Raw genomic sequence first — 27,737 nt, forward strand, 5'->3', positions numbered from 1 at the left:
CAAAAGTATTTTAAATACCCTTATGCTGTGAGGCCTGTAACTATAAAGGAAGTTGCAGCTCATGGAAAGAGCCCGGGCATTCTTTTAATTAGTATTTTTCAATAGTATCATTCTAGTCTAGCAAAGCACTTAATAAAATAAATAATTTTGACTTCAGTAGTATTATTCTTATCTCAGAGTTATACACATGATTGTAAGTACTACAGTGTATTAGAGCTCTGCTTTTTAGATGCCTCATCTTTAAGGTGTCCAATTTTCTAGCATCTTTAAAAGTGATTATTTTTATAAAGTGCTGAGCATCCACTCCTGGAAATCACTCCCCTTTTAGGTGTCATAAGTTTGCCATCCAAAAACAGAGGTGCCCCATACCACTAGTTACACTTGAAAATCTTGGCCAACATCCTTGTCTTACTTTTCTTTTTCCATGTTTTAAAAGATGACCTTAGTGTACATGAAAGTTGCAGGACTGACACAGTGGCCTTGAAGATGGACTGATGTCTGTTCAGCCACGTGGCTGAAGGGTAGAGACAACAGCAATGCAAAGTCTCTCACACTATCCCACTGTGCCTTTTGGAAGGACAGTGTTTAAGAATGAGAAATCAGGTTATTCTCTAAAACCATTCAGTCCTTGAGGCTGTTAAAAATGGGATCAATTTAGTGTCCATTATGACAATGTTTTTTTGTGATATCAATACCTGTCTACTAGAAACAAGATTGTCAGCACTAGTAGAGGTCATCAAATTACTACTCTTGAGGGTAGCCATGTTTGGTTACTACTGAGCTGGGCTGGATATGAATGGGTAACAGATTTTATATGCAATTCCTAACTCCTTGAAGCATTTACAAATTTTACTAGGAGCATCTACTTTCTTCCTTCTTTTGTGCCTTTATAACAAGGTGTTTAGCAGAATTTGCAGATCCAGTGGAATCTGAGAGGACCATACCATACGCGTTTCTGCTATGGCTTTGAATTTGCAGCCTCTGGGCTGTCAGCCATGTGCCTTAGAGCCCGTAGGCTATGCCACCACAGCCCCCTGAAGCCCCCTGAAGCATCTACTGGAACATCCAAACTCATTGGGTATGTTTACTCTAAATTTAAACTGTGGTTTTCTCTGCATTAGTGCCTGACAAGCCTACGATGGTTGGATAGTTTAGTGTTGAGCAGATTTACTGCTGAGCAGGAGAACATGATTTATTTCTGGAAGAGGACTTACGCTGTTTTAGATTCCTTGTGGTAAGCTATCATATCCTTTTCTCTGTTAAAAATTCTATTTATGGATTCACCTGAGCCCATTTTTTGCTGTGTGTGTGTGTGTGTGTGTGTGTGTAGTGGGGACCATGGAGTTCAAGGAGACCTTGTTTAAAAGCCTTTGCACCTACGGAATCACAGAGCTGTCTCTTTAGACATCCCTAGATACTTAGTGAGGTAGAAAGGTGAGGCCACAGCTTGGGCCTACCTTCCTCCTGGTTTGTCTACACTGCCTCATGGAAAGGAACTGGTCCAAAGAAGACCATAAACTACACTCTATAAAGATGCGGAATAATATCTGCACTACAGGTTGGAGACCTAGTATATCTTCCATTAACAAGCTATGCATTATCTGTGTATAGCACTGCACTTCTCAGACTAGATCTTTATTCTTCCCTCTTTCCTGAACTATATGTCATATCTCTAACTTGACTAGACATAGTATCTTGGCTTGTAAAATGCTTGGCCTGCTGCAGTTCACATTAAACTAAGTTATGGAGTGCATTTTGGAGGCAGTGACAATAAAAATAAAGCTTTCTAATGACCTTTTATACTCTTTAAGCAATCTTTAAAACATTTGCTAAAGAAACATAACATAAGAGGAAAATAACTTTTGTTCTTGTCGCAAGCAAGGCCTGCTGAGATCCCATAACCAAGAAACCAAATGTTGTTTTTAGGAGGTCAGAGGGTATGATATTCTTTGCTAATCAGGAAATGTAGAACTTAATTCGGTATTCTGGCAGAATGCAGCATGCCTATGATGAACTTGGTGAATTCAACTGAGCATGCTGGGTCAAACACAATGAAACAGATATGTAGCTTCAAAGAACTGGGAACATTTTAAATACAAGCAGAATCCCCTAAGTATAGGCTTCTCTTAGTGCATACTTACTCTAACCAGAGGTTGGTTTTTAAAAGGGCAGCTAGCAGACCTGATTTCAGTTTTTTTAAACAAGTGAGGAACAGTAAAAAATCATGACTGGCGCCACATATTGTACTTGTTTCGATGGCTTTTGGCACATGCATTTCCAGCATTTCCGTGTCAGCCTCAGCTGAACCGCAGCGGTTTCCTTTGCATACATATGATCATTTTGTCAGCTCCAAGAGAATTACAGGAATAGTGTAACTCCCAACAAATAGCACAAATGAAGCAAGTCAGTAAACAGGGACAAAAACCAACACAAACTAGATGCAGACCTCGTGCAAATGTATGCAAGTCCCATGGAAGTTTCTGGGCCAAGTTCCACTGTGACATCAGTTGGTCTGAAAGCAAGTTTAACGACCTATCAATTACCTACGGGTGAGATAGGAATGATACTAGGAAAGGTAGTTTACAAGAAAGTAAGGGACTATACACCTTGTTTTATATCACACTCTTTTTGTCATCTTTTGTGTCCCCCCCCACCAGTTAACTTACTCTCACCTCTTTTTTTTGGGTTAAGCCCATGCAGAATGTACTTCCATTTCAGTCATTTTGCTCCAGTCAGTCAAGCTATGGCAGTCTAGTGACGTGAAAGCTCAAACCAGAAACTGTCTTTTTCATCCACTTCCAATGTTTTCTTGGATTATATATTTTTCATGTCATTGTCTGCTGTCTTGAATTAAGTTGAGACAGACAGCATTGTTTAGCTCAAATAGGAATAAATTGTCAAAGTGGCGTGTATGTTGTGGAGAGTTTTCTTAATAGGATTTATGGGTGAATTCCTGGATCTCATCAAATACCATGCTGAAAATGTACAGCCAACTGAAATATGCTTTCTGTCAGGGCCAGCGGTGCAGAAAGTGTATTATTGTCCTTTAGATTTTCCTTGAGTCCTAACAACATTTCAGACACCGAGCCAATATTTTCTAACAAAAAGTGCCAACCTCACTGTAGTATTTGAAGTTCTATGATACAAGCAGGAAATGTGAGAGTTTCAAATATGTCTCTATATGAGAAACTAAATATGTGTATGCTCTTTAAATTGCATCCTACAGAACAACAAGATATGCTTTATTTTGGAGAATTTTGATAATGGAGAGGCGTATTTGTTGCTGCCTAATATTCAGTTGTTTAAATTTTACTAACTAGAACTGGTTTGTATCTCTGGCTAAATTTTTACAGGTTTCAGCATTTAGATAGCATCCATAGCAAGGCAGGCTGTTGTATAGGCAGGGGTATGCAAACACACTCTAAAGTAAAAAAATTGGAAAAGTCCTTTGGATCTTAAAGCCAATAATGACAGAATTTGTCTACTAGGAATGCTTTTTAAGAGGATAGGAGATAGGAGATTAAAATGTAGGTCTATAAATAAGAAGAACAGTTTAAGTCAGTTGAGATTAAAATGACATTTTATAGTGTAACTAGTTATTTCAGGCATATTCTGTGTCAAAGAATTCAGAGCCATTTAATTTTTGTCTTCCATGGCAAAAGGTAGTTCTCTGCAAGAACAGTATTAACCTTCCTCCTCTCTGCTGCACTGCTCCGAATCAAAGAAAATTTTAAAGCAACGGCTGCAAGAACTTGTCTTTGTGTCTACAAACAAGTCCCTCCTTCAGAAGCAATCTTAGCACCACAAACATAATCAGAATTCCCACCCTCACAAATAGCCATGTGAAATTTCTTCAGGGCAGCAGAGGGCTCTCTTTGGCAACTATGGTATCATTTTGCTCTTTTGCAAGGTCGTGCCAGAGTGCATTTTTGTTACTGGATGTTTTCTTTCATATGGCAAACTGAAAAGCAACATTATACTTCCTTATCTCTCCTGGTTCTCAAATGAAGCCCTTTCCTCAAGAACAGTTTGAGCTTGTAAATCAACAACACACTGCTTCTCATTTTTCTCAGATGCTGGAAGAAAAGCATCTTATATAAAGAAAGGAAGAATGTGATAATGTAGTGCTGACCTAGTGTAAGCCTGAAGGCCACATTAAGATAGAGTGAAACCAAAGCAAACATGTACTGTACATGTTTAAGGCCAGTAAGTGCAACCAGACAATATATTATTTGTCAAATATACAAAGATATATCCATTAGGATTTTTGGAAGCCTGTGCCAGGAATGCTAATGAAAACCTTTAGACTTTTAAAATATGTCAAACTAAAAAAAAGAAAATGGAGGTTAGCATGAGTGAAATGACTTCAGCCTTGCTCTCTGAGGAAAAAAAAACTGGCAACAATGATACAACTATTTGTATCTCTTGGAAAACTTAATAATGTCAAATCAACTCTTGTTATGAATTGCTCATTGGGTACTTTCCTTCAACCATTATTCTGTAACAAGAGGCGAAGCCAACCTACTTAGAATAAAAGAACAATAGGGCTGGAAAAAATACAGGATGTTATCTAGTCCAATCACCTGCTCAAGACAGGATCATCCCTGTCTAAGCTCTCCCAGCCAAGAAGAAGTTTAAATAGATTACATACCCTACATTTGTTTAAAGAGCTGTGGTTTCACAAACCCCAGTCCAGATAAAATTCAGCGTACACCTTACTCTTGTCAAACCCCAATTTCCCCTCATGTAATCTTCAATTTGTTCTTTACCTATTGCTAACCTGAATCTCTTGAGGGAGAAGGATAGCCTGTTCCAGCACTGAAGAGCATTCTCTAGACCACGGGTAGGCAAAATGGTGGATGTGGCCCACAGCTTGATCCCATTTCCCAGCAGCCCTGCCCATGTCACTGAAGCTGGTTTCCACAGAGACCCCAGCAGTGGCAGGGCCACGACAACACGGGGCCAAGTTCTCCATGGAGACTGGCCCCAGAAGTGCTGCAGCCCATGCAGTTTGGTGGGGAGCTGCTCCGGGACCAGAGCTGGGATCTTGTGATGGTGACAATGTGGTGTGGGGTATGTGGGCAACAGATCATAGTTGGTCATACTAAATGATAACATCCCCAAAACAATGAGATTTTGGGATCACAGGTGCTACTAATTTCTGAATCACTTCCTGGGAAAATATCTCTCCCTGTATAATCCTCTATGCTGGCATCTGCTCTACAGGAGAATGTGAATGTGTTGTTCAATCCTTCCCTGTCTTCTTTCCATGGCCTGAAAGTAACAATGATGGCTGCCATAGGTTATTTCTGGAGATCCTGACTTTGCTTTGGAAAGTGACTGCTTTTTCCAGCTGCTACATTAAACCGATGAGGTTTAATTTTGAATTAACATCAGATGCTATAATATCACTAAATACCAACATAGAGTCAGATGTAAGAGAGCAGGAAAGTGCTGAAAAAAGGACAGTGCCAAACCTGAAGTAAAGACAGAGCTGACTCACTAATTGGATAAAAGAAAAACCCTGTTTCACATTGAATGTTTCAAGTTATGGAGATAAGCACGAAAATGTAAACATTTTGCATCATCAAAGAAGTTCACTGTACCTAAACTGTACCTGGATGTGGGATATTCGGAAGCTCGATTAGAAAAGTAATTTCAGTTAATGTCCCCAGTACCAGTTTTACTAGACTTCAGAGCCAGGCTTTCAGAAAACCTCTTGTTTTAAGGGAAAGAATATCTGTATTGAATTAAATGACAATTATTTCACTTATGTAGGAGCTGATAATGGACAGTTGTTTTCAAATAAAATTTCACATATGCGGTCAACAGAAATCTGATCGGTTATTAAGTAAAATATATGCCTATGGGGGCAACTCATTTATATTCTACCCTGCTAATCTGAGAATAAATTTAAAAGGAAAACTTTCAAAATAATATTGTCCTACTTATTCACCGATTTTAAGGCTAATATTTTTAGCCTGAATATTTATACAGATAAAAAAAATCTCCAGTTATCATAATTAGCAGCAAACTTTTTGAATGGAATATTCCACTTCATATTTAAATCCTTAAACCAATTTCTTACTATCAGAGGTTTGGAGAAGAGTGGTACAGGAGAGAGGTTATTTCACTTTTGAGTATTACAAGTTTCCTCTGAAGCATCTGGTACTGGCCACTGTAAGAACAAATTACTGTATCTGGTCTGACCCAGAAGGGCATTTCACATGTTCCTATCTTCTGTTCTAACTTGCTTTATCACAGATCATAGTATTTCACCTGTTAATTACTGGAAGTACCCTAGATCTAGCTGAATAAATTCAGTATAGGTAGTTTCTTGTCTAAAATAAGAAGTGAATGAGGCTTCATTATACTTCTGAAAGGTATTAATCTGTGGAAGACATTCTTCCGTCCTCCAGACTGTAAATGTATTGTTTGTATTTTGCCTTCAGTAATTAAGCTTTTACTAATTTGATATATGTGAATGTATTATGTATAGTATTTTGTGTTAGAAAAGAGAGCCTTTGATAGTATGTCACATCTGTGAAACATTAATTATGCTAACTGTAACTACTGTAATTGTTGCCAAGTGTGAATAATTCGCTTGACTGATTAGTTTGTCTTCTCCTCTCCAAAATTCCCTTCTGACTAACTGAGCATAATAACCGTGGATTTAATAGCAATTTCCAAAGTTGCCTGGGATTTGTAAGCATTTTATGCAGACTTCCTTCTTGTTATAAAAAATGCATAATTTCCATTAATTCCTGTTTTTAGTCATGCCATAAATACCAGAACAGTCTCTCTCTCTCGTGGTATTTTGGCATTTCTGTATCTGTTCCTGGCCAGAAAAAGTAAGCACAGAAATGCATGAAAAAAAAGTTAACTGAAGTGTAAGCTGGTGTCAGTTCCAAACAAAAATCACACACCCATACAGCCAGCGAGTCACACCACCCAGTATTTGGGTTTATTAACAACTTTGTGATTCCAAAGTAATAATGCATGGCATCTTTTAAGTCTCCTCTTCAGGCCTGCCCCTCCACAAAATTCTTTCCCCTATCCTAGATTTACATGGCAGCTATGATACTCTCCATTTCATTTATATTCAGGATGGAGTTGAATGAGGTATACCTGGAGTATTTCTGTCCAAGCTCTGGCAAGTAATTTCACATCTCTACTTCATATCACTCATTCACCATGCCAGGCAGAACTGTGTTGAAACGCACCACACTGTTCTGTGCCCATTCCTTCCCCAACATAAAGCAATATATGTGATGGTGTTCACGTGTCCTTGAGCCTGGCTGTTTGGGCTTGTTGGGAGTTAGATAGCTTGCCTGAAGTACCATAATAAGGACGGTGCTCTGCTTTCAAGTTGGGAGGTATTGCCTGTGGGGCAGAGAGAGTGGTAGATCCTAGCACAGTGAATGGTATTCCAGTTCTCTAACAGTAAAATGAAGAGAGTAAGACTTTTTTATGTCTCACAAGGATGTTTGTGATGTATGTCATGGGAAGGGGTCCTTAAGGATGGCCGTGTTCTCCTAAGGCCCCTTGACCATGCCAATTGGGCCCGATGGGCATCCTCAGTTCTCGCCTGCCACGTCTTTGATGGAAAAAATATAAAAATAGGGAGGCTGCCTTTAAGTCCTCTTGAACACGGTTTGATGGACTTACTGAACCCTGTGGGTTTCCAGACCCCTTGTGGGTCTCATTTCAGAATGGGTGTTTCGCGGCACCCTACCCTTATGGGCTATATGCATGGCTCCAAATGCCCCTTTACCATGCCCCAAGCCTCACAGATGGCACTGGTGTTGTTTTGCCTCAGCCTCATTATAATTCAGCCCCTTGTCCTCACTGGGCTCTCTGCAGCCCTGTCTCTGTGTCCTCACTGGAGCCGGGATCTCCACGCCCCAAATGCTGCACCCCCTGTGGCACCAGGGTCTGTGCCTCACCCCCAAATGCCTCGCCCTCTGGCACTGGGGTCTGTGCTCCACCAAATAATGCGCCCTCTCTGGTGCCAGGGTCTCCACTCTGTAGTGGGCCCCAAATAGCCTCACCCAAACCACCAGTCTTATAAAACTAGAAACAAAACATATGCCCCTGGGCTATAACTTAACACAAAGGTGTACGCTGCCCCTTTACCATTACTCAAAGCAGAGGTTAGTCAGGTCTCTTTCCCTTTTCATTGTAACAGGGCTCCCTCCCCTTGGCTGCTGGCAGAGAACTGCCTCCCTCAGTTTCAGCCTGGGGTTTACATGGGCCCAAGGCCCTGCTCCTTCCTACCAGCTGATCATGCGCAGGTGCAGGCTAATTTCCACATTAGCTAGTTACCTGGGCAACCTGCACCTGGGCTTCTGCCTGGCTCTTTGGGCTCTCCCCAGGCAGTTCCTGGTCTTCTAGGAGCAGGGCACCTTTGTGCCATGCGACAATGTGGTTATATAAGACAGTGACAAGAGGTACAGACTCAATGTCACAGGTGGAATATATCATGAGAGAACCTCAATAACTCTAAAACCTGATGATAGGGGCATTCTTATAGCATTTTTTAAACTCAAAAACAGTTTGGGGTAAGTAGTTTGATTTAAACATTAGGCTTGGATTTGAGTTCTTTCTTTTCTGATCCAAACTGGCTTCCCTGTCCTAAATCCATAGAGGATTTTTTATTTAAACACATGTACACATACTATGATAGGGGAAAAAAAGTTTTGTTATAGACTTAATTCAGTGAAAGCAAACACTGGGTGTGAACTGTAATGACTCTGCAGCTCTTACTCCTGTGAAGTACAGGTGGATGCAACTACCAAAAAGATAGGTGCTACTTATCATGGGGGACTGAACTGAGAATTGGAGTGGAGACAGAGAAAGATGTGCGTTAAAAATGCCATATGTTTTCCTCTTTATCTTTAAAGATTTACCCTAGTGGTGAATATTCACTTAAAGATTTTGTGCAACAAAAGATGCTTAAGGAACCTTTGAATGGCATTCTGATTGTTTTTACTTTAACTGGGAACGTTTGTGGGGAAAGATGAGCTGGAAAAGCAGGCCTGGCACATCTCTCATGCCTTCCCCATCTTTATACCAGATGAGCTTCAGCATACCCTGTTTGTAGTTGCTTGCTGCTCCTCAACACAGAGCACAGACATCAGTGAGATTTTTGCTTATGACAGTGGTACCTGTTATTTGTCCACTACACTGATTTTCAGTAAGCCAAGAAACTTATTTGCAGGTATGATCACCAACTGTGCCCATTATTAATAATCCAGAACTGAGGTACTTGTAAATCCAATTTGCAGTCTATGCTCCAGTCTGCAAATCCAATTTGCAGTCTATGCTCCAGTCTGCAAATCCAATTTGCAGTCTATGCAGTCTATTGCTAAGGGAATTGATAACAAATGAGACAATCTTGTTAGCTGCCCCATGGTTCAATCTCTATTTGGTGAGGGCAGAGGTGCTGTAAATTCCTTTGCACTCTGCTTAAGCTTCCTTGCTATCACCAGTACACTGGTGTGGACTCACAGCTCTCCAGTTCAGTTTCTCTACTGTGATTTTTTTTCACTATCATTGATAACAAGTTTTTATGTCATCCCTATTTACCACCAGTTTCCATAAGCTCTCTTCGATCTGAAAACAGTGATTCCAAGTGAATGGTTTGATAGTTATATCTTGTTTTCAACTTGAAGCAGGCAGTCTTTGAATCATCATAATGTCAATGCCTCATTGACTTCCAGTACAGAGCAAACATATCTTCCTTCTTATGTTCCTATTTTATACAATTAATTCTATAAAAATACCCCTATTTCAAGTTTTTGAATATCTTAACAACTAGAAATTGCTAAACCAGCAATCGGTGGTCCTCCTTAACAAACCAGGCTCTGTTCACTGGAACCTGAAATATCAAACAGAGTGACTCTTAAAAACTTCACCCTTTCCAATTTTCCTTCACAGACATTGTTTATTATGGCATCATTTGGGAAGTTCATCTCAACCTTAGGGGAGAAGCAGACAATCCTTATTATATTTTATATTCCCTTGCTGAGTTGACAGCTCTGTGCAATGTTATAAAAACCTTTCACACAGAAAAACTGCTGTCAGTTTCAGAGCATGGAAACAACACCTTTCAGTTCTTCCCTCTCACTCTCCCATTTCCAGTGGTAGTTGATGCTGGTTGAAGCACACTGGACTTACAGTCCTAGAAACTGGAGTCTGTCTTATGAAAGTTTACCTCAGCACTAACTTGGAAGGACCCCTGTAAGAGCAGCAGAGCAATTCAATTTTGGCAGTTCATTCAAACTTACAGCTTGCTGTGATGACTGACAATGCAAATTCTGACACTGTGTTCTTATATGTACCCCAGTCTAATACATATATTATGTAGATCATCAAACACACCTCAGGTAGTAATGACTTCTTGTTATTACTAAACATAAAGATTTTATCTTATTAAGCCTCTACAGTATCAGGGTCTAACTAATTCAGAAAGTTTTTCTCAACATAGACTCATGGACTTACAGTTCATCTTAATTCAGTTTTTCTCAGTCTATGCAACTTCTGTCTCCATTTCAGTTTTTACTGAACAAATTCCTAGTTCCAAGTTCAGCAACTCTGAGTCAGGCCATCATTTATTAAAAACACTCAATGTTTTAAAGGGTAATATGGTAGACATGGTAGTTTCCACTCATTTATTACTGGGATCTTGATGATCCTGTACTCTCTTACAGTTTAATGATTCTTTTAATGGCTCTAAATTCACAGACTATTCCATTTGCTTGAATACATGATGCCCACATACCAGGTGTGATCACACTGCCCAACAATTCATCTCATTCCATTTTGCAGAAGGTACTATGCTTTAATTCAATAAATATGTCAAACTATATATTTCTATCACTAGATTTGTCTTTTTTTGCAGATGTCCATTTTTATTTTTCTCCTGACTCCAGATTACTAAACATTACTCATTTCTTACCTCTCATTTTTCTATCCTCAGAATCCTTGCCTGTGAAAGGCATCCTGTAAAGCCACGTAAAATGTTTACAGTATAGTCATCCATAGCTCATTGGCCTCCTGACTTTACTAAAAACACACAGCTCGATCCAAATTCATCTAAAACTTCTGCAAAGTTTTAAGTTAATCTATGTAGATGCTCTGCATGGCTTCTGACAAAAAACAGTGATAGCTGGTTTTTTAAAATGAATTCTACAGTGGCATTAGAGTTATACTGGACACTAAAGTCGCACTGAAATCCAGAAAGATGTGTATGGTCAACAACTGGTGGATAAAAACTCACAACTATTGCATTTTTTGCTCCTTAGACAACTATGACTCAGAACCCAGCAAAGCTAGACCATGAAAACAGGCATACGCTCCACTATATTCATACATGGTCTGTGCTATTTTTCCACAAACTCTTTGCTTTCATAGCTTAAAATGGGCTGGGGTGGTGCAGGTGCCAAGTTGCTTGGTTGACAGCCCAGAGGCTGTAAGTTCAAGGCAACAGCAGAAGCTGAGGCATTTACTGAGTGGCCTGTCAGACTACAGCAAATTCTGCTAAGTACAAGGACACAGAAAAGGAAAGGCGATCTCAGAACAGCCTCTCCTATTCTCTTATCTGTAATTCCGCATTAGTATTGGCTGAGCTTGCTGAGTTTCTTGGGGAGGAAGTTCAGGTGCCCTGTTATCAGTACAGCTAAGTGTTTTTTAAAGCCCACTGATTTTATTCATTCATTATCCAGGTATATCAGCTACTACTACAAAAAGTTCAGTTCACTATATTTTTCTCTCATCCCCAAACTACTGGACTTGAAGTTTATTTTGAAATATCTCTTATCCACTTAAAAGTCTAGCCAAGACCCTGAAGAGCAAATAAGTGAGAGATGGCATCCATCATGAAAAGTTATGCTGAAAATCAGTCTCAGCCTAAACATTTACTAAGTTTTTAATCCCCAGTGGTCTTTTCACTAAATACAAATGTAAGTTGGCTCTACAGAAAAATATAAGGTATTTTTATCATTCCTTCTTTTTTTTTAGCCATAGCATGAAGGTGCCTCGCAAAGAAACACAACATATGCTCTGTGCATATGCACACATCGTGTGTGTATGGGTGTGTGCATGTGTGTAAAGGGTCAAGACCAGAGGAAGTACTTTACCATGGGGTAAACTACAGAACTATGCAAACATACAGGGGGTCTGTATGATATATGCAAATCACTGACAGCAATAAGCACATACAGAGATCACAAGCACATATTGAAAAAGTAGGTGGTAGCAGGGATTTTGCTGTGAAAAGCTGCAATCTACTTTGCCACAGAAAGTGAGAGAAAGAATCCGGCATCAACTTGTTTTCTTTGCTGTAAGGCTTGCCCAGTCAGTAAGAATATCGATGTTGCTTTTAAATCCTCCCAGGAAATTGCTGCCTCCTCTTGGAACTCTGGGGGTGATTGTGCCTTCAGCCTACGCTAACTAATAGAAACCAAGCACTTCCTAAACAAAATCACCCACGATATTAATGTACATGTTCACAAAACCTATGTCTGCTTGATCTTTCATTTGCTGCTCCTGCATCTTTCTAGTAACTTCCTGGAAATGCCAACACATGGATAGAGAGGGAGTCACAGGGCCCTTCCAGTAAAGACAGAAATAGCAAGATGATTGACTTCAGTGACATTGCTGGAGAGTAGGTTGATTTATACCAGATAAGGAACAGGCCCTACAACTTTACCCATATATGCAGAGAGAGGTATATGCAAAGAGACAGATTGATAGGTAGCTTTCTTCTCTATTCCCACAAGTGTGTTAGGCATACTCACATGACTTCCTGTTAGCTCGTGACCGTTTCCTTTCTCTAGGCACCGCTCGCTGACTTGGCACTTGGGTGGCAGACTTCACAATGCGATCCATGATCTCATCAGCTGCATCGTCAGTAGCGTTAGGTGAATCATCATTACCAGCATTCCATGAACCGATTCGCCCTGGAGAATGACAAACATTTTCTTAGAAATAATGACAAAAAAATTACCCTCTACTGCAGATATCCAACTGCAAAATCAAGGCTGAGTAATGTATGTCTCTGATTCTTGTATCAAAATTGTCAGTGTCAAAGCCTTTACCCTTTATAGAACATTTAAAATTATTACCCTAGTTTCTCTGCTGCATCAGCAAAAAGAGTGGAACTAGAGGGGAATTATACCTCCCTAAAACCACTGGTGAACTGTACGTTGGCTTTAACCTCAGAGTTCTGTTCTTGGCTTTGTCACTGGCAAGAGTCCCCCAGGATCTGTTTACCAGCTGGGGATTTTAAGTGCAGCTTGCTTTGGCCAGATTCTTTCTGCTCCTTTAAACTAGGGCTAGAAAAGGTACTACAGAGACTGAAATGCCACCACTGTGCTTGCTAGGGAGAAATGGTCTGCTTCCAAGCCTTTGTGCCACCAAAATAGCTCAAGTGGGATGTACTAGGGAAAAGAGTCTAGTTCAAGGTGTCTAGCATTTCCTTTTAAAAGGGTGGGCATATCTGGGCACAACCACATACATTCTGTAACCAGCAGGAAAAGCAGAAGTAGTTGGCAGAACAAATAAAGCTAAATAAGCAATTCCGGTTAGAAACACAAACAGCGAACACACACCTCTGAACCCCGGAGACCCATAGCGCTCAGACCCTCCCTGTTACGTTGAGCTGTGCTATAAACACAACTGTTTTGTTCTTCCATTAGATACTGTATACTTGCTGGTTTTTAGCTAGTAAGCAGAAAAAAGGAAAATAAGCTTTCCAAACAGGCTGGTTCAAGAAATGCACGCAGCTAGAAAATCATTAATGGGACCATCCTGTGGCACTTCCTTGATGGCAGTAAATAACAGTGTGTCCTGCTGCTTTTTTCCTGGCTCTTGTCAACTGTGGTTCTATTATGATAGTGTTCCTAACAGGCTTCTGTCTGGTTCACTCTCTCTCTCTCTCTGTGTCTCTTCCTTAAGCCAACAGGCACTGATTCTTATTACCAGGACACACAGCTCTCTAGCACTTAATTAATTACTTGAGCTCTTCAGCTTGTGGGAGAGTAGCACAAGTTGTTTATTTCTCCTGTGTATCTTAGCTATTCAGCTTGCATTTAAATTTGGATCTTTCCAAGCTGTCAAATTGGACTAAACTAGGCATCCAAAGATTTTGTAAAATACCAGAAAAGGTTTTACTATCAGCAAAGGCTCTAAATGTGGTATTAGTGATTACATTTACATCAGGGATGGACGAGATACCCATACATGAGGGAAAGGGATACCAGATAGGCCAGGTTCTTCCACAAGCAGAGAATGAATAGCTTAAGTTCTGGTGCATGACCTGTCCTCCATAAACAACTTGTGAGCATCACTTGAAAAAAAAAAGCAGAAGTAAAAAGAAAAAGAGAAACATGAAAGGAAAATAAATGAATGAGCCCAGTGTCTGTGAAATGATCAGAAAGCAAAGAATTGGCTTGTTAGCTATTCTTCTGCTCTTTTAGGCTAGGTACAGACATTACACATAAACTGGCTTAAGCCTGTAACAGAACAGACATTCAGGCTAGGGACAGACATTACACATAAACCAGTTTAAGTGCTAAGAAATTGGTTTAAACCTGGAACAGAACAGATGTCCAGTGCACATAAACCAGTTTGGAAATGGTTGAAACTGGTTTGAGATAAACCTTGTTGAATGTAGTATCAGACTTAACTAAATTGGGTCAAACTGATTTATGCAATGTCTGTCCCAGACTCCTTATTGGTTTAAGTAAAATCAGGGTCCCTCTGTTGCTTTGCAACTCTGGGCAGGGCTCTGGTCCAGACCAGTAGGGCTGGCCCCTCCCTTCTGCTCCCTGGCTGCAGCTCCAGCAGAGACTGCCTGGCTTCCTCCTGCTCCCCCCACTCCCCTCATCACCTCCTGCTCAAGCAGGGATTCTCCACTCCTATCTGCCTTACACAGGTATCTCTCAGCATTAGCTAGCACACCACATGCTGGCTATGGTCCATGCTGTTGATGACAGGACAAAAGCAGACAGGACAGTGTCAGCTTAGGGCTTTTTGGAGCTAATCAACAGGTAGCTGGTAATGTCCCTCCATTCCTTCCTTGGAAAAAGTTGCTTAAGAAGAGCTTGAACTAATGAGAGAGCCTTTTGTTTTGCTGTTGGGCTAAAAAACACTGTGCAACTCCCTGCTGTGTAAGTAAATGCTGTGTAACTCCCTGCTTCCTTAGTCAGAGGAGCAGCGAGGCGGTGGGGAACCCTTCCTAATCTGAGTGCCCTGTCGGGGCCTGGCCACACCCCACTCAACTCAGCACTGTGGATGGGAAGGGAGGGTTGCTCTAGTACCCCCCAGCTTCTAACCTGAGCCACTGCAGGCACATGCCTGTATTTCTTCAGTCCAGAGCAGATGTCTGCGTGGTTACAAACCAGTTTAGCCTAGCCAGGTTAGACTAACCTGCAAAGATTGAATCAATTCAGGCTTAGGCTTTTTGAATGGCTGTCCCCAGCCTTCGAGAACAAGTGTCCCTCTGAATTATGACTTGGACATGGAATCCAGATATCTTATTGTCAGTGAACACTAGTGTCAGAATGCTGAATCTTAACACCGCAGATCAACACTAGGTTTTGGTTTTCAGAAGTCAATAATGCTGATATTTGACAACAATAAATCCCTACTTGCCTCAAAGAAGAGCAAGTTGCTAGGTGGTGAATCAATTCCAGGGATTTCTCTAGTAGCTTATGGCCTGTTACAAATCTTGCCTGGTTTTACTCAGCTGATGTCCCTGTCTTTAATATACCACTGAATAACATCAGTATGTACAAGCATCTGGAACTGATATAAATTATGGGTATATATTATGCCTTACTCACAGACTCCTAAGGTAAGCAGTAGGACACACTCATGTAATTAGCACAACTGACACTTCATTTCCCATTTCATTTTTCAAAATCTATCTTACAAAGGCAACAGAGATTGTGTATAGGATTTACATTCGTATTTCCACAGTGAAAGGCAGCTCTGAAGCAAAATATGTTAGAATAATAAAAAGAGGTTTATACATTTAACCATCCTTATTTCTTAGAAGCTTTTCTGGCTTATTCTGACCGGTTCTTCTCCTCCCCCACAACCATGACCCAGGAGCTTGGATGCTCTTTCAGCAACAGTTCCTGGCCCAGTGGGTACATTCAACAGGCTTCCATTTGGGGAAAAAACAATTAAGAAGGTCCCATTTAGGTTGCATTATCAGAGGAATATAAATAGGAATCTAAATGGAAACCAGGCTTATTTAGGAAGAGGTTATTATTTCATCATTGCCTCCCTACTGCCTTGGCCCTAGACCACCCTTGTAAGCTCAAGAGAATCACTTACCATGCCTGTGCCCCCTTCAGATAAACAACCTTTGTTTTTCTTGTTAACTGGACTAGCTAGATTGTAAACACCATTCAGCAGGGCTATGACCTTGGCTGAGGCCTCTAGGCATTATCATGAAACAAGTAATAAGCCAAAAACAAAATCACTGGTCAGGGAAGAGGAGGGTTGAGGAAAATCAAAGCACTCTCTTTACCTCTACTGGCTCTGCTTCGGGTGCGGACTCCTAGAACAGTGGTGCTTTCTCCACCCAGAGAGGACGTCTTCAGGACAGCCTTCATGTTCTCATGCTCAGCTGCATCTTCAGCATATTCCAGGCCCTGTGGCTGGCTCTGAGATGTAGTGGAGTTGCTGGAAAACTTTCCAGACTGCAGGAGGAAAGTGCATTTGTTGTTTAATTGACATGACCTAGGCTGTGTATTCAAAAGAATGGGAAAAAAGTAAAGCAAGTATGCCATGGGTTTCAGATCACTTAAAAGTAAACAGAAAATCAGGTATCCTTCTTTCCTTTCCCCAATCACAGTACTCTCAAAAAATAGGACATTTCTCCAAAAGAATGGGCACCCTTCTCTGCCCCCCCACCCTGCAAAAAAAAGTTTACAGACAAAGCAATATCCAGGGGCAAAACAATTCTAGAAAAAACAAGGCACACATATAGATCATTTTTGTAATTTTCTATATTAGAATGCTGAGTGTGAACCAAAAGATCTGTGATTTTGGGGCAGGGTCTGCACTTGGGGCCCTGATACTACAATGGCACAGGCCACAGGATAAAAACTGAGAAATAAGTAAGCTAATTCTGTAGCATCAACTCATGATAACTTGGTAGAACAGGAGTATTTTCACTGTCTTCAAAAAGAGACATTGTCCTTCCACCCAGCATAATTATGGACAATGGTCCAGTTGCTATAATATAAACAATGTAAAATACAGTTCAAATATATTAACAGTGCTGAAACAAAAAATTGTCAGCCAAATTATTTCATGGGTAGAACATAACATTTGCAGGCGGTAGTAAGAAGAATAAACAAAACCTTAAACAGATTTTGGAACCTGCCCTCTGCTTACCCTGTCTGTATATGATTTCTTTGTCACCAAGCCACAACAAAAGCAGTTTTTAAATTTGCTGCCCATATGCAACACCAATTAATACAACAGTATTCTGAAATGTCATTAATAAGCAAAAAAACCCATTGACAATAGTAGCCGGATGACTTCTAGCGGGACCAAATTCCTAAGGAGAAATTTTGCCGAGCAAAACATCTTAAAACAGCATGACAGAAGCAGAATCCCATTCCATTTCTATTTCAGCCTGTGGTTGCAATCTGCCATTTACTCTCATTGTTCTTACTGCCAGAAAGATTTTTAAAATATGGTTCTGTTTTGAAGAGTGACTACATAGAAATGGTAACATTATTCAACAGATCTGTCCTGTCAGTATAATTACAATCATTGGCCATGTCCAGACATGCAGGGGCATGTGCTTGCAGCGGCACAAATTGCTACAGTTCACATCCCTGCACAGGCATTTCACTGCAGGCCAAACTGTCCCGTAATGGGCAAGCTGCCTTTGCCCTGCTCCTTTTGGCTTTTCAGTCAGGAAGAGCTAGAAGCTGGGGCCACTACCGGTGATGGCCCCAGCAGTCTTATCTGGTGGCACGGAGCAGCAGGGCCACAGGTCAGGCGGCACTGAGGCTTGGCCAGCAGCCAGGGCATTGCTCTTATAGCCCAGCTTCTGTGTGTGCTGGCACACATGAGTTGTACATGCATTGCACTGCTTTTTGTGTCAGGTTTTTTTTTTTTAGTTTGTTTTTTTGGGCGGGGGGAGGGCGGGGGAGTTCTGTTACTGGGAAATCCTGCTAGCAAATTTTGGCCCTGGACTGCAAATTTGCAGCATGAGACACATTTTAACATTTGCCATGTATGGTTTGTGGTACCACAAGGAGGTCTGCGGTGCCACAAACTGCATGCCCCTGCATGTCTGCATAAGGGGCTGTTGTGTCTAAACAACAGTTAAACTTATTTTGTTTCCTTTTCAACATCTGTTAGCCCTGTAGATATGGAAAAGCATGCTGAATTTCGTTCCTTCTTTTGCATCAAAAAACAGATTGTTAACTACTATTGTATTACAATGCCAATCATTTAAATGGAGAGAAATCCACTGCACATTTATATTTTGGTATGCTACATTATAAAGAAAGAATTTAGATCTACTCCTAGAACCAGTGTTAAGTTTGTATGGCTCCAGAAAAAAGAGCAACTTTTTACATGAAAACATCTGAGTTGGAATTTACTGAGAAAATGATTCTATTTTAACAGTATGACCTTTCAGAATAGTTGAAATAGCAAATTAACCGAATAACAACACCAGAATCCTTACAAGGCACTGATATAAATATACTTATTTGATAATTTATTTCTGATGGCACATGCCTAAATGTACTTATTTGAGATTTAGTTCTGATGGCACATGCCTAGAATTAAAAAAACATGCCTATTGTTTTTTTTAAAAAATCATCCTGAAACATCTGAAATCAGAAAATGTGCATGTACTTTCTCATCATTTCTCATTTAAGAAAATGATAAATGGTCAAATGGTTAAAAATATTAGTGAGACACTTCTACAGTGCATGCTATTCTTAAGTTTATAAGATACTATTTTGAAATAATTGGTTTCTAGTTAACAGATAAAAATGCCACCAAAAAAGGTATAATCATCACATAACTATTAGTTGGGATACACACATTAGTCAAATCTTCACACACACTAGTATAATGACATATACTATTCCATCTAATTGGTTTAAATCATCACTAGAAGGATGAGGTCCCAGATGTAAATTATCCCCAACAGGTTTGCCACTTGTGCAAATGACTTATTATAAAACACTCAGCATTCAGCCAATCAAATTGCTTGATTAGCCAAATATGACCAATGTGATTATTATGAAAAAACAATGTCCTGCAGAGTGAGATGCTGCCCATGATAAGGGACTGTTTAATTGTGAATACAACAAGTAAGTTACTCAGTACATTTATTAAAAATATTTATTTGTTTATTCCACTATTACATTTAGGAATATATTATTTATTTATTCTATTACTACATTTATTTATTCATTTTCAGAGACACGTTTTAGGAGCACTTATAGGAAATTCATAAATGATCCTACAGTGAAACTGTCTGGGATCAAACTATGCCTTATTCACAATTCACAGAGTGGGGAGAAAGTCACTGTAACGCCCCTATCTCAGGAGGTATGAACTGCTTATAAAATAATGCAACTTGTACTTCGTAAAGCATTGATTATGCAGATGTGATGCGAATCTATTTTTCCAGCCATGTTCAGTGTTCCCATTGACAATTCTGGTTACTGAAGCGTAGGCTAGTTAAAAGATTTTTCAATTTAGACAACAGATACGAGGGAAGGGAATAAAATATGTTTTGGCTAATAAGGGACCCAAATCAGGATATTTAGGAAAGCATGTGGTTAAAGCTACTACGTAAACATACAGTCTAATGATGGAACCAAAAATTCATGAGAATAAATAAATATGGTACATAGTTCCAGCTAAACATTCCATAACTATTCATGTTAGAATTAGATGTCACAGCACATGGGGGATGTGGAAATGGCATGCTCTTTCAAAGAACCATACCTCAACATCCTCCTCTTCATCGGTCTGCAGGAGGAGAAAAAGGATAGGGCAGAGAAGGACAAAGAGCAGTGTTCAGGAAGGAGTGTATGGTTAAACCGTAACAGAGTCAGAATTAAGCACAGTATTGTTAAAATAATGTTGAGAATAAAGATAAACAAAAAGGCAGCGAAAGAAGTACAAATCCAAATGCAAATGACTAGCACCTGAACTGGGAAGGGTTTTAACTTAAAGAGGTTTTAACACACACACACACACACACACACACACGTTTCATTTCAATCATGGAAAAATGGGGTTTTTGGGTTATTTTTTTATATCAGAAAATTTGTAATGTTTTTATCGAGAAAACTAGAATCCCTGCTGATTTCTCCCTGATAAATTTGAAACTGATGGCATGCTATCTTGCCCCTCCAACAAATCCTACTGTAATATGATGGTGTCCCATGGAACCTTAAAGTTGTTCTCTCCCTGGTTGACCGAAGACAGGTGAAAATCTTCCTTACTCTACAAGCAAAAGTTGCAAAATGTAGCAGGTCAGATGGGCCGGGGTATGCTGATCTGCTTCACTGGGTGAAACACACATCATAGGTCATCCCACATGTTGATCATGTGGGACAACTGGCAATGTGCTCCTTACTTATGGAGATGCACCCCTGGCAATCATGGGGTGCATCTCTGCAAGCAGGTGCTTCCGAGCTTGTGGGGCCTGATTCTGCACAGGAATTTCTGGGGTATGCAAGATTGGGTCCCTCAAGCCCCAAAGGCACCTGCCTGACATAGCTGAGACTGTGGGCAGCTCCAAGCTGCCCATGCTCTCCTGCCATAAAGCAAACAGATGTTTGCTACAACAAAGCGGCATGAATTATTACTATGATTACAAAAGGCAGTAGCCTTCTGTCATTGCCACAAAATTAGGCATTTATGGCATGACAAAGGGTATGAATATCTAGTTGCTTTTGCTTTGTGCTGCCATAAAATTTGTTATAGCAGTATAAAAACAGCATCAATTTCCATCTTACTGTACCAAATGATGAAAAAGGCAGGTTTGCCTGGTTGGCTTTTGTTGCCTCAGCCCATCTGTGAGCGAAAGAGAAGCATTTCTCACTTTCTCCCTGTTTCCCAGCTAACAGGAAAGGAGGCTCTGTTTCTCCTTCATGATTTACGAAGATTACAGGATTTTTCTATTTAGTTCATATTAGGCAGAGAAGCTGAGGGAGCCCAGACACTCTTCTGTAATTGTAATTGGTTTCTTGGTGGCTATATTTCCTGCACACTTCTAACTGCATGTTGCTAGGTGCACCTACATGTGCCAATTTAAGGTGCTTTAGCCATTTTTAATATACATTACGGGCATGGGTCTACACATGCGCATCCCTAACGCACCTTAAAATGTTGATTTAGGCTAATCATGTCTAAATTTGATACCTGCCTGAAGCAGGTATCAAATTTAGGTGTGACTAGTTAAGGTGCTTTCAGGATGTGTAGATGCCTTAAGGTGACTTAACACTGTGTATGTTGACTAGTGGGCCAGAGGCCAAGCCCGTGTGGCCCCACGCTACCACCACACGCCACCAAGAAGAAGCAGTGGCAAGTGCTGTTCTTCAAGGCGTAAACACTGGAGCTGGAGCAGCAGTTCCAGCAGCAGCGGTACCTGTTGGTGTGCCAACCAACTTGGGACTTCGTCCCAAGCCCCAGAAGTGCCTGTCTGGCTTGCAACTTAGTCTCAAGTCAGTTGGCATGCTGACAGGTACCACTGCTGCCAGAACTGCTGCTCCAGCTCCAGCATTTGCACCTTGGAGAGCAGCACCTGCTGCTCCTTCTTATTGGCAGTGTCCGGAGGTATTGTGGAGCCCCGCAGGTTTGGCTTTGGCCCACTCTCACCTGATACCGGGGAGGCAGGAACACAGGAGGGGGTTAGGGCAGTGGCCAGGCCAGGACCAGGCTGATCACACCCGGGGGGCTGAAGGCTCCCACCCCCTTGGCCAACACTGGGTTACACTGCTCAGCTATGCTGCTGCAGGCTTCGGGGTACCAGTGGGAAGCTTGGTACCCTGTGACCGGGCCCAGCACTGGGTGCAGCTGCTTCGAGTTACTAGACATGGCCTGGGGACTCAGGTGCACCCTCTGCTTGATTGAATCTGAGCCACCTCTGGCTGCAGTCCAGCAGCCCTGGCTCTGCACATGCCACTAACAGACCCTGCGGCCCCCAGGTGGCCTTTCTCTGCTCAACTAGTGGGTCACGTTAAGGCATCTTAAGACATGCATGTGTAGACGTGCCAAAATCACCTTAATGCACCTTTGGCTAAGGTGAATTAAGTTTAGGCGTGCATAAATTCATGTGTAGACAGGCCCACTATGTCTTTTTGCTTAGTGCTTGGTTCTCTTCCTTCCCTTCAGTGCACTCAAATATCTGGAAGCCAGAAAATTTTCAATTCATGCTTCAAGGAAGCCCTGTATCATTTGAAATTGTAAAAATTCAGTTAATAACTCCCCTAGAGAGCTCCGCTTTTATTCTTCTGTTGATTCCCCATCCAAAAACCTGAGGCAGATGTTAGCTTTCACACAGCACATCTTTAAAGTTAATACCTCAGTCTGCATAGGCTAAGCTACCTATGCCATATTTGACATAATACACATAGGACATATCCAGATGAGGAGATACATGCAGGGATGTGCATTTCCTGCAGCACAAATAGCTATTTGTACTGCTTTTTGCCCCATGGAATGTCCCTTTGTACACATGGCAAATTGTCCCAGGTGGGGTAGGAGAGGCTGGGGCCAGCACTTGTATTGGCCCCAGCAGCCTTATCTGGGACCCTGGGGGCCTCCCAGGGCAGCAGCAGCATTGATCTGGCTGCACAGAGCCTGGCTGGCAGCCAGAGCATGGCTTTGGACAGGCAGGATCTCCCAGTGTCAAATTTTGGCACTGTGCTGCAAATTAGCAGTGCAGCAAACAGGTGCATGTGTGCTGCATGCGCTTTGTGGTACCTCAAACAGCTTTGAGGTGCCACACATTGTGCACGCTCATCTGGACATGCCCATAAATACCATTTTGCCACTATATACCTGCCACCTACTTAACCTAAGCAACTAGATCCTACTTCATTCTCCCTTTAAAGAAGCAGCATCAACATCATTGTGACTCTTGCACAGGATCAACACTTTGGAGACCTGTATCTTGGGCTTCACTCTGCCAAGGAGTTCCTTCATTTCTTAATCAATCTGAAATCCATTCCCAATAGTACCTCACTTTACAGTGGCATTAGGAAGTTAAAAGCACTGATCTGTAAAGAGCATGTAGAGATCTTAAGGTGATATGTAAATCCTTGAACAAAAAAACCTATTCATTTGCTTATTCCCCACTTCCAAATGTAGGCCCTAGTTTGACAAAGCATACAAGTTAATGCTTAAGTTGAAGTAGATGAATAACCAAAAGGCTTAACATTTTTGAGGGATTGGAGTCATAATTCCTTGACACCAGGTATTAGAAATACTCCCTATGGCAGCAAACATCTAAAGTCAAGTCCTACCCCGTAAGAATTACTCTCAAAATGAAACACGGAGTTACTTAGTTTCCTTTAACTCTATTTCTATAAATGTATTAATTAATATTTTAATGTGCAGCCAAATTCCCAGGTTTTTTGATATTTGGGGGTGTGGGTTTGTAAAAATATAACATTCTACTAACTTCCCTCCTGCAAGCTACTAATAGAGATTTCTGATCTCTCCAATTTAATAATTATTTTTCTGGGATTGATACTTAGTGTTCCAAACACATTCATCATTAAAAATGAAAGTTTTATTTGTTTTGGCTTTCATTTAGCTTTCAGCACAATCTCTGTAACAAGATTAGCTGGGATAGTGCTGAGAAGAACATTAACATGGCTTTTTAAGGGTATGTTTTAAGGGTATGAGTGAGCTGTTTGTTTTTGTTTGAACATAGTGGCCCTGACATGCAGCCAAATATTTTGCAGTAGGACCTCAGCAGGTATGTTCACTTTGTTATTTGCATTCTGAAAGACTGTTTCATTTCCTTATCACAGGGAAAAACAGCAATGTACATTTCTCAGGAATAAATAAGACACAGGAAACTATAGGAATTTGGGAAACAAGGGCATACTTATATTCCAGTAACCTATACAAGTGTTAGATAATTAAAGAGACAGAAAAAAAAAATCTGAGGGCCATTCACAAGAAAGGCAAAAGAGCAGAGGATGTTGCTCAGTGCTTTCACCAGAATCAGCCAGCAACCCATGCATTGTACAGTATGTTATAAAAATGCAACAGCAGGAGTTTGCCAGAGAAGGAAATATGGCTACAAGTCCCTTCCTGCTTACCCACTTAATATAGTGAGAAGTAATGCTGACTTATATCTGATGCAAATTCCACCCCTCGCTCCAGCATATTTGCTCAGCTCTCAAAATACTGTCCATCTTATCTGCACCAGTTGGAGTGCAGTAGGTGGCTACATAGAATCTCATATCCATACCTGAGGTCTGAAAAGGCTGTAATATATCCATATCTGAGGTCTGAAAAGGCTGTAAAAGTAATTCTTGTAATTTAAGTGGACAGAGGCTGGGACAGAATGCAGCCCAGTGATTATGATAAATCAAAGGACATTCTCTTCCTCCAATGCTACATATACACGTATTTTTTCATTTATGTTTAATGCACTGAGAAATGCTTTTGAATTGGACAAACATTAACAAAAGTCAGTATTATTAAACTGTACTGGGAGGATGCTGTCAAGACTGTACAGCTGTGGTAGCTGATTTTTAAGGCTCTTAATATCTCTGGTTCAAATTCAGCACAGCTTTTGGGAATAGAAACATTAAGGTGGGGTAAAAAGCAGTGCCATACATTTTGGAGACATCTGTTTATATCACATACTAGTCTTAAAACTAATTTTAAATCTCAGGCTCAAATCTGTAACTTAATTTCTTTTCTATTTTTCTTGTATGGGTTTTCTGAGTAAATGTTAGTGTTGCTGAAGGCGAGCTTCTCTGAGTAACAATGGCAATATACTGTTCTTTCATATTTTTTATTTGTCTCTAATAAAGACAATATACAAGTGAATTAAACTGGAAGTGCCAACCACATTTTTACCTAAAGAAGATAAAAGTGAAGATGTTAGAGATGAAAAAGTTTGTGTAAAAATTGGGAATGTTCCTAACAGAGCTTGCTTTTCAGACCTAGAGCTACTTCATATGTAAGCTGCTTCTGAAGCTACTAAAAGCATGCTCACTGAGGGCTGCTAGAGAGAGAGTTTTGTATGAGCTTGGCTATAAAAGAGATAGAAGGCTTGTCTACATTGTGGCAACAGCATGCCCTGGCCAGGCTGTTCCCAAAAACACCTTGCCCATGTATCCACAGGTACACTCTGAACTCTGAAATACACTCAGTCTCCAAACTCTGAAATACATGCAGCTAGCGGCATATTTCTGGGTTTGGAGTATGCAAATGGGAGCGGATGGCTCGGGCATACTTGGAAATGTCCCGTCTGGTGTAGGCTGCTGCTATGCAATATATATCTTTTCGGTCTGGAAATGTGAAAATGTCCTGCTATGCATCATTTATCTGGTACAAGAAATGCTAAAAAATGAACACTATTACCCATACAGCTGACATGTAGGGAAGAATTACAAGGAAGGGAGTGATGTATACAAGTCATAACCTCCATCCCCATAACTCATGGCAGCAACTAGACACAGTCTTTTTTGACAGTGCTTGATAGCTTTGACAGGTCACTGCTGGTAGATATTAGAATTCTATCAGACTACAATAACTTTCTTTAAAAAATAAACCAAAGGCCCTGAATTTTGTTTTGTTAATGTTCTATACCTGGATGCATATTCACAATGAATACTTGACATATATTGTTTCTGTCTTTCACATATCTAAATATCTAATTTAAAATGAAAAGTAGCAACCCAAACAAAGCTAAATTGAAAGCTACAAGAAACTCGCTTCACTACTCTCCCACATCCAGTCACCTCCCATCAGGCGCAAGTCCTGACTTTCTTTTTGGGCAGCACTGGCTTTGAAAAGGTTGAGCATCTCTCTGTAGCTATGTAAGGGCAAGCAAAGATTAGAGGAAAGCTGTAGCAAGTCTTTTGATGCAACTTTATCTAAGGTTTTACCATGAGCCATAATATCAAAACCAAACTTCAGCTCAGGGTACACTGAGTTCATAGCTTTACTATCGCTTCTTCCGTATTTGCAGCTTTGCTGCTGATTCTGTGCTTCATTATTCACACCTAATTACATTTCAGGTCTACATGAATCTACTTTACCTACTATTACCTAATATTTTAAGTGGTTACATTTTATAACTGTAAATCATAATAAGTTCTGAAGCTTCTATGTGCCACTGCTAGTTGTCCCCAGGGAATGCACATTCCCGTTTGTGGGGATGCGCCCTTTATATGCTACTGCTGCCATTTCTCCCGGTCTTGGGAAAACAGAAGCTCCTACGTGCTTGCTGCTTAATGAACACATACAAAGTACTGATGCGACTTGTAAGATGAGATATTCAATTGTCAGTCCCTCTGGCTAGTATCACAGATTATCCGTTTCAGAATATTATGAAGAAATCAGAGGATAATTGCAGAATAAGACCTCAGTTCCCTAACACAGAGTTTGAAATTGAGCATGTCTTTCTCTGGTATTCTGCACAACTCTAACATTCCCTCCAGGGGAGGCAGATATCCAGAATTTCAAAGGATATTGCCAGGAAAGATCTACAAATGATTGTGAGTCAATGACTTCAATACAATCCCAATTTGAGTCTGATATTTTTTTTCTTGACCTAACTTGCCTGAGCAGCTGGCCATAAAATGGTAATCAGCTCAGGGTTTTCCAGGCCAAATCAGAGGTTGCTTCATATGTGATGAACCACTCATGTCTAATCGAGAATCCAGATTTGGATTTTGAGACAGCTGGAAACTTTTATTAAGTACTGGCACTCCTTAAAACTTTATTTGGACTGAGTGAAACTGCATCAGCTTAAAAAAAGATAAAAAAATCTGAAGGATTTTAAAGCTCACTCGGAGAAAACTAATGATATTTTTACCAATATAGTGTGAGCACACTCAGCAAAATTTGTCTGAGAACCTAAATTAGTAATCTATGTTAAAACCTGACAGAGGCCTCACATTATTCTCATGTAAATTTTCTTACAGACACGTGTGCTTTACTGCAGAGTAGACTAATGAGCTCCACAGTAAAGCATCATGGTCCACACATACGCCAGTATTAGAGTGCAATAAACTAATTAAGTCTGCCCTAAGGTAATACTGTTGGGGACAGTACTATCTTACATTAGAGTAAGTAATTTTACTGAAACGTGTGTAGATGGTGACAGGGCTGGTTGGGGTACAAGAATGCTAAAACACAGGGGCTGCCTACTGCCTACTGCCTAGCCACACAGCTCCATACTCTCAGCACCGGCATGCCCCAGCCAGCTCCTCCGACACTCAGCGCTGCCACCTGGAGCTCAGGGCTGACTCCCGCCTGGTCCCCGGCTAGCCTGGGCCTGCTCCACCCTGGCTCAAATGGCTGCTGTCCTTGGGTGCACGTGTAGATGCTGCACCTGGCAGAAGTTTCCTCTGGCTCAAACGGCTCCAAAGTTTATTGCGTTGTGTTAATTGCATATGTAGTTGCACCCACAGAGTAATATTTAAGAGCACAGGTTAGAGTTTTCAAAAATAGAAACCTAATGTTATATTCCT

At 40.7% G+C, this 27,737-nt stretch overlaps 1 protein-coding gene across 11 annotated transcripts in view; it reads right to left on the minus strand.

The window, feature by feature from the left end:
• The window catches only part of FHOD3 (formin homology 2 domain containing 3), a 642,552-nt gene that overhangs the window by 12,151 nt on the left and 602,664 nt on the right, over positions 1-27,737 (minus strand). For 8 of the 11 annotated variants that reach the window (XM_090049608.1, XM_090049605.1, XM_090049607.1 and 5 more), the window contains 3 exons: positions 20,008-20,031; positions 16,544-16,715; positions 12,801-12,962 (listed from right to left, as the gene is read on the minus strand). In XM_090049608.1, the coding sequence (XP_089905734.1) occupies positions 12,801-12,962; positions 16,544-16,715; positions 20,008-20,031 (358 nt within the window). The remainder of the gene's footprint in view (positions 1-12,800; positions 12,963-16,543; positions 16,716-20,007; positions 20,032-27,737) is intronic. The other 3 variants (XM_090049603.1, XM_090049613.1, XM_090049610.1) reach the window with 1 other exon arrangement.

This window comes from Crocodylus siamensis, chromosome 5 (assembly GCF_052110815.1).
Source record: "Crocodylus siamensis isolate JL-2025a chromosome 5, ASM5211081v1, whole genome shotgun sequence".
NCBI classification, from domain to species: domain Eukaryota; kingdom Metazoa; phylum Chordata; order Crocodylia; family Crocodylidae; genus Crocodylus; species Crocodylus siamensis.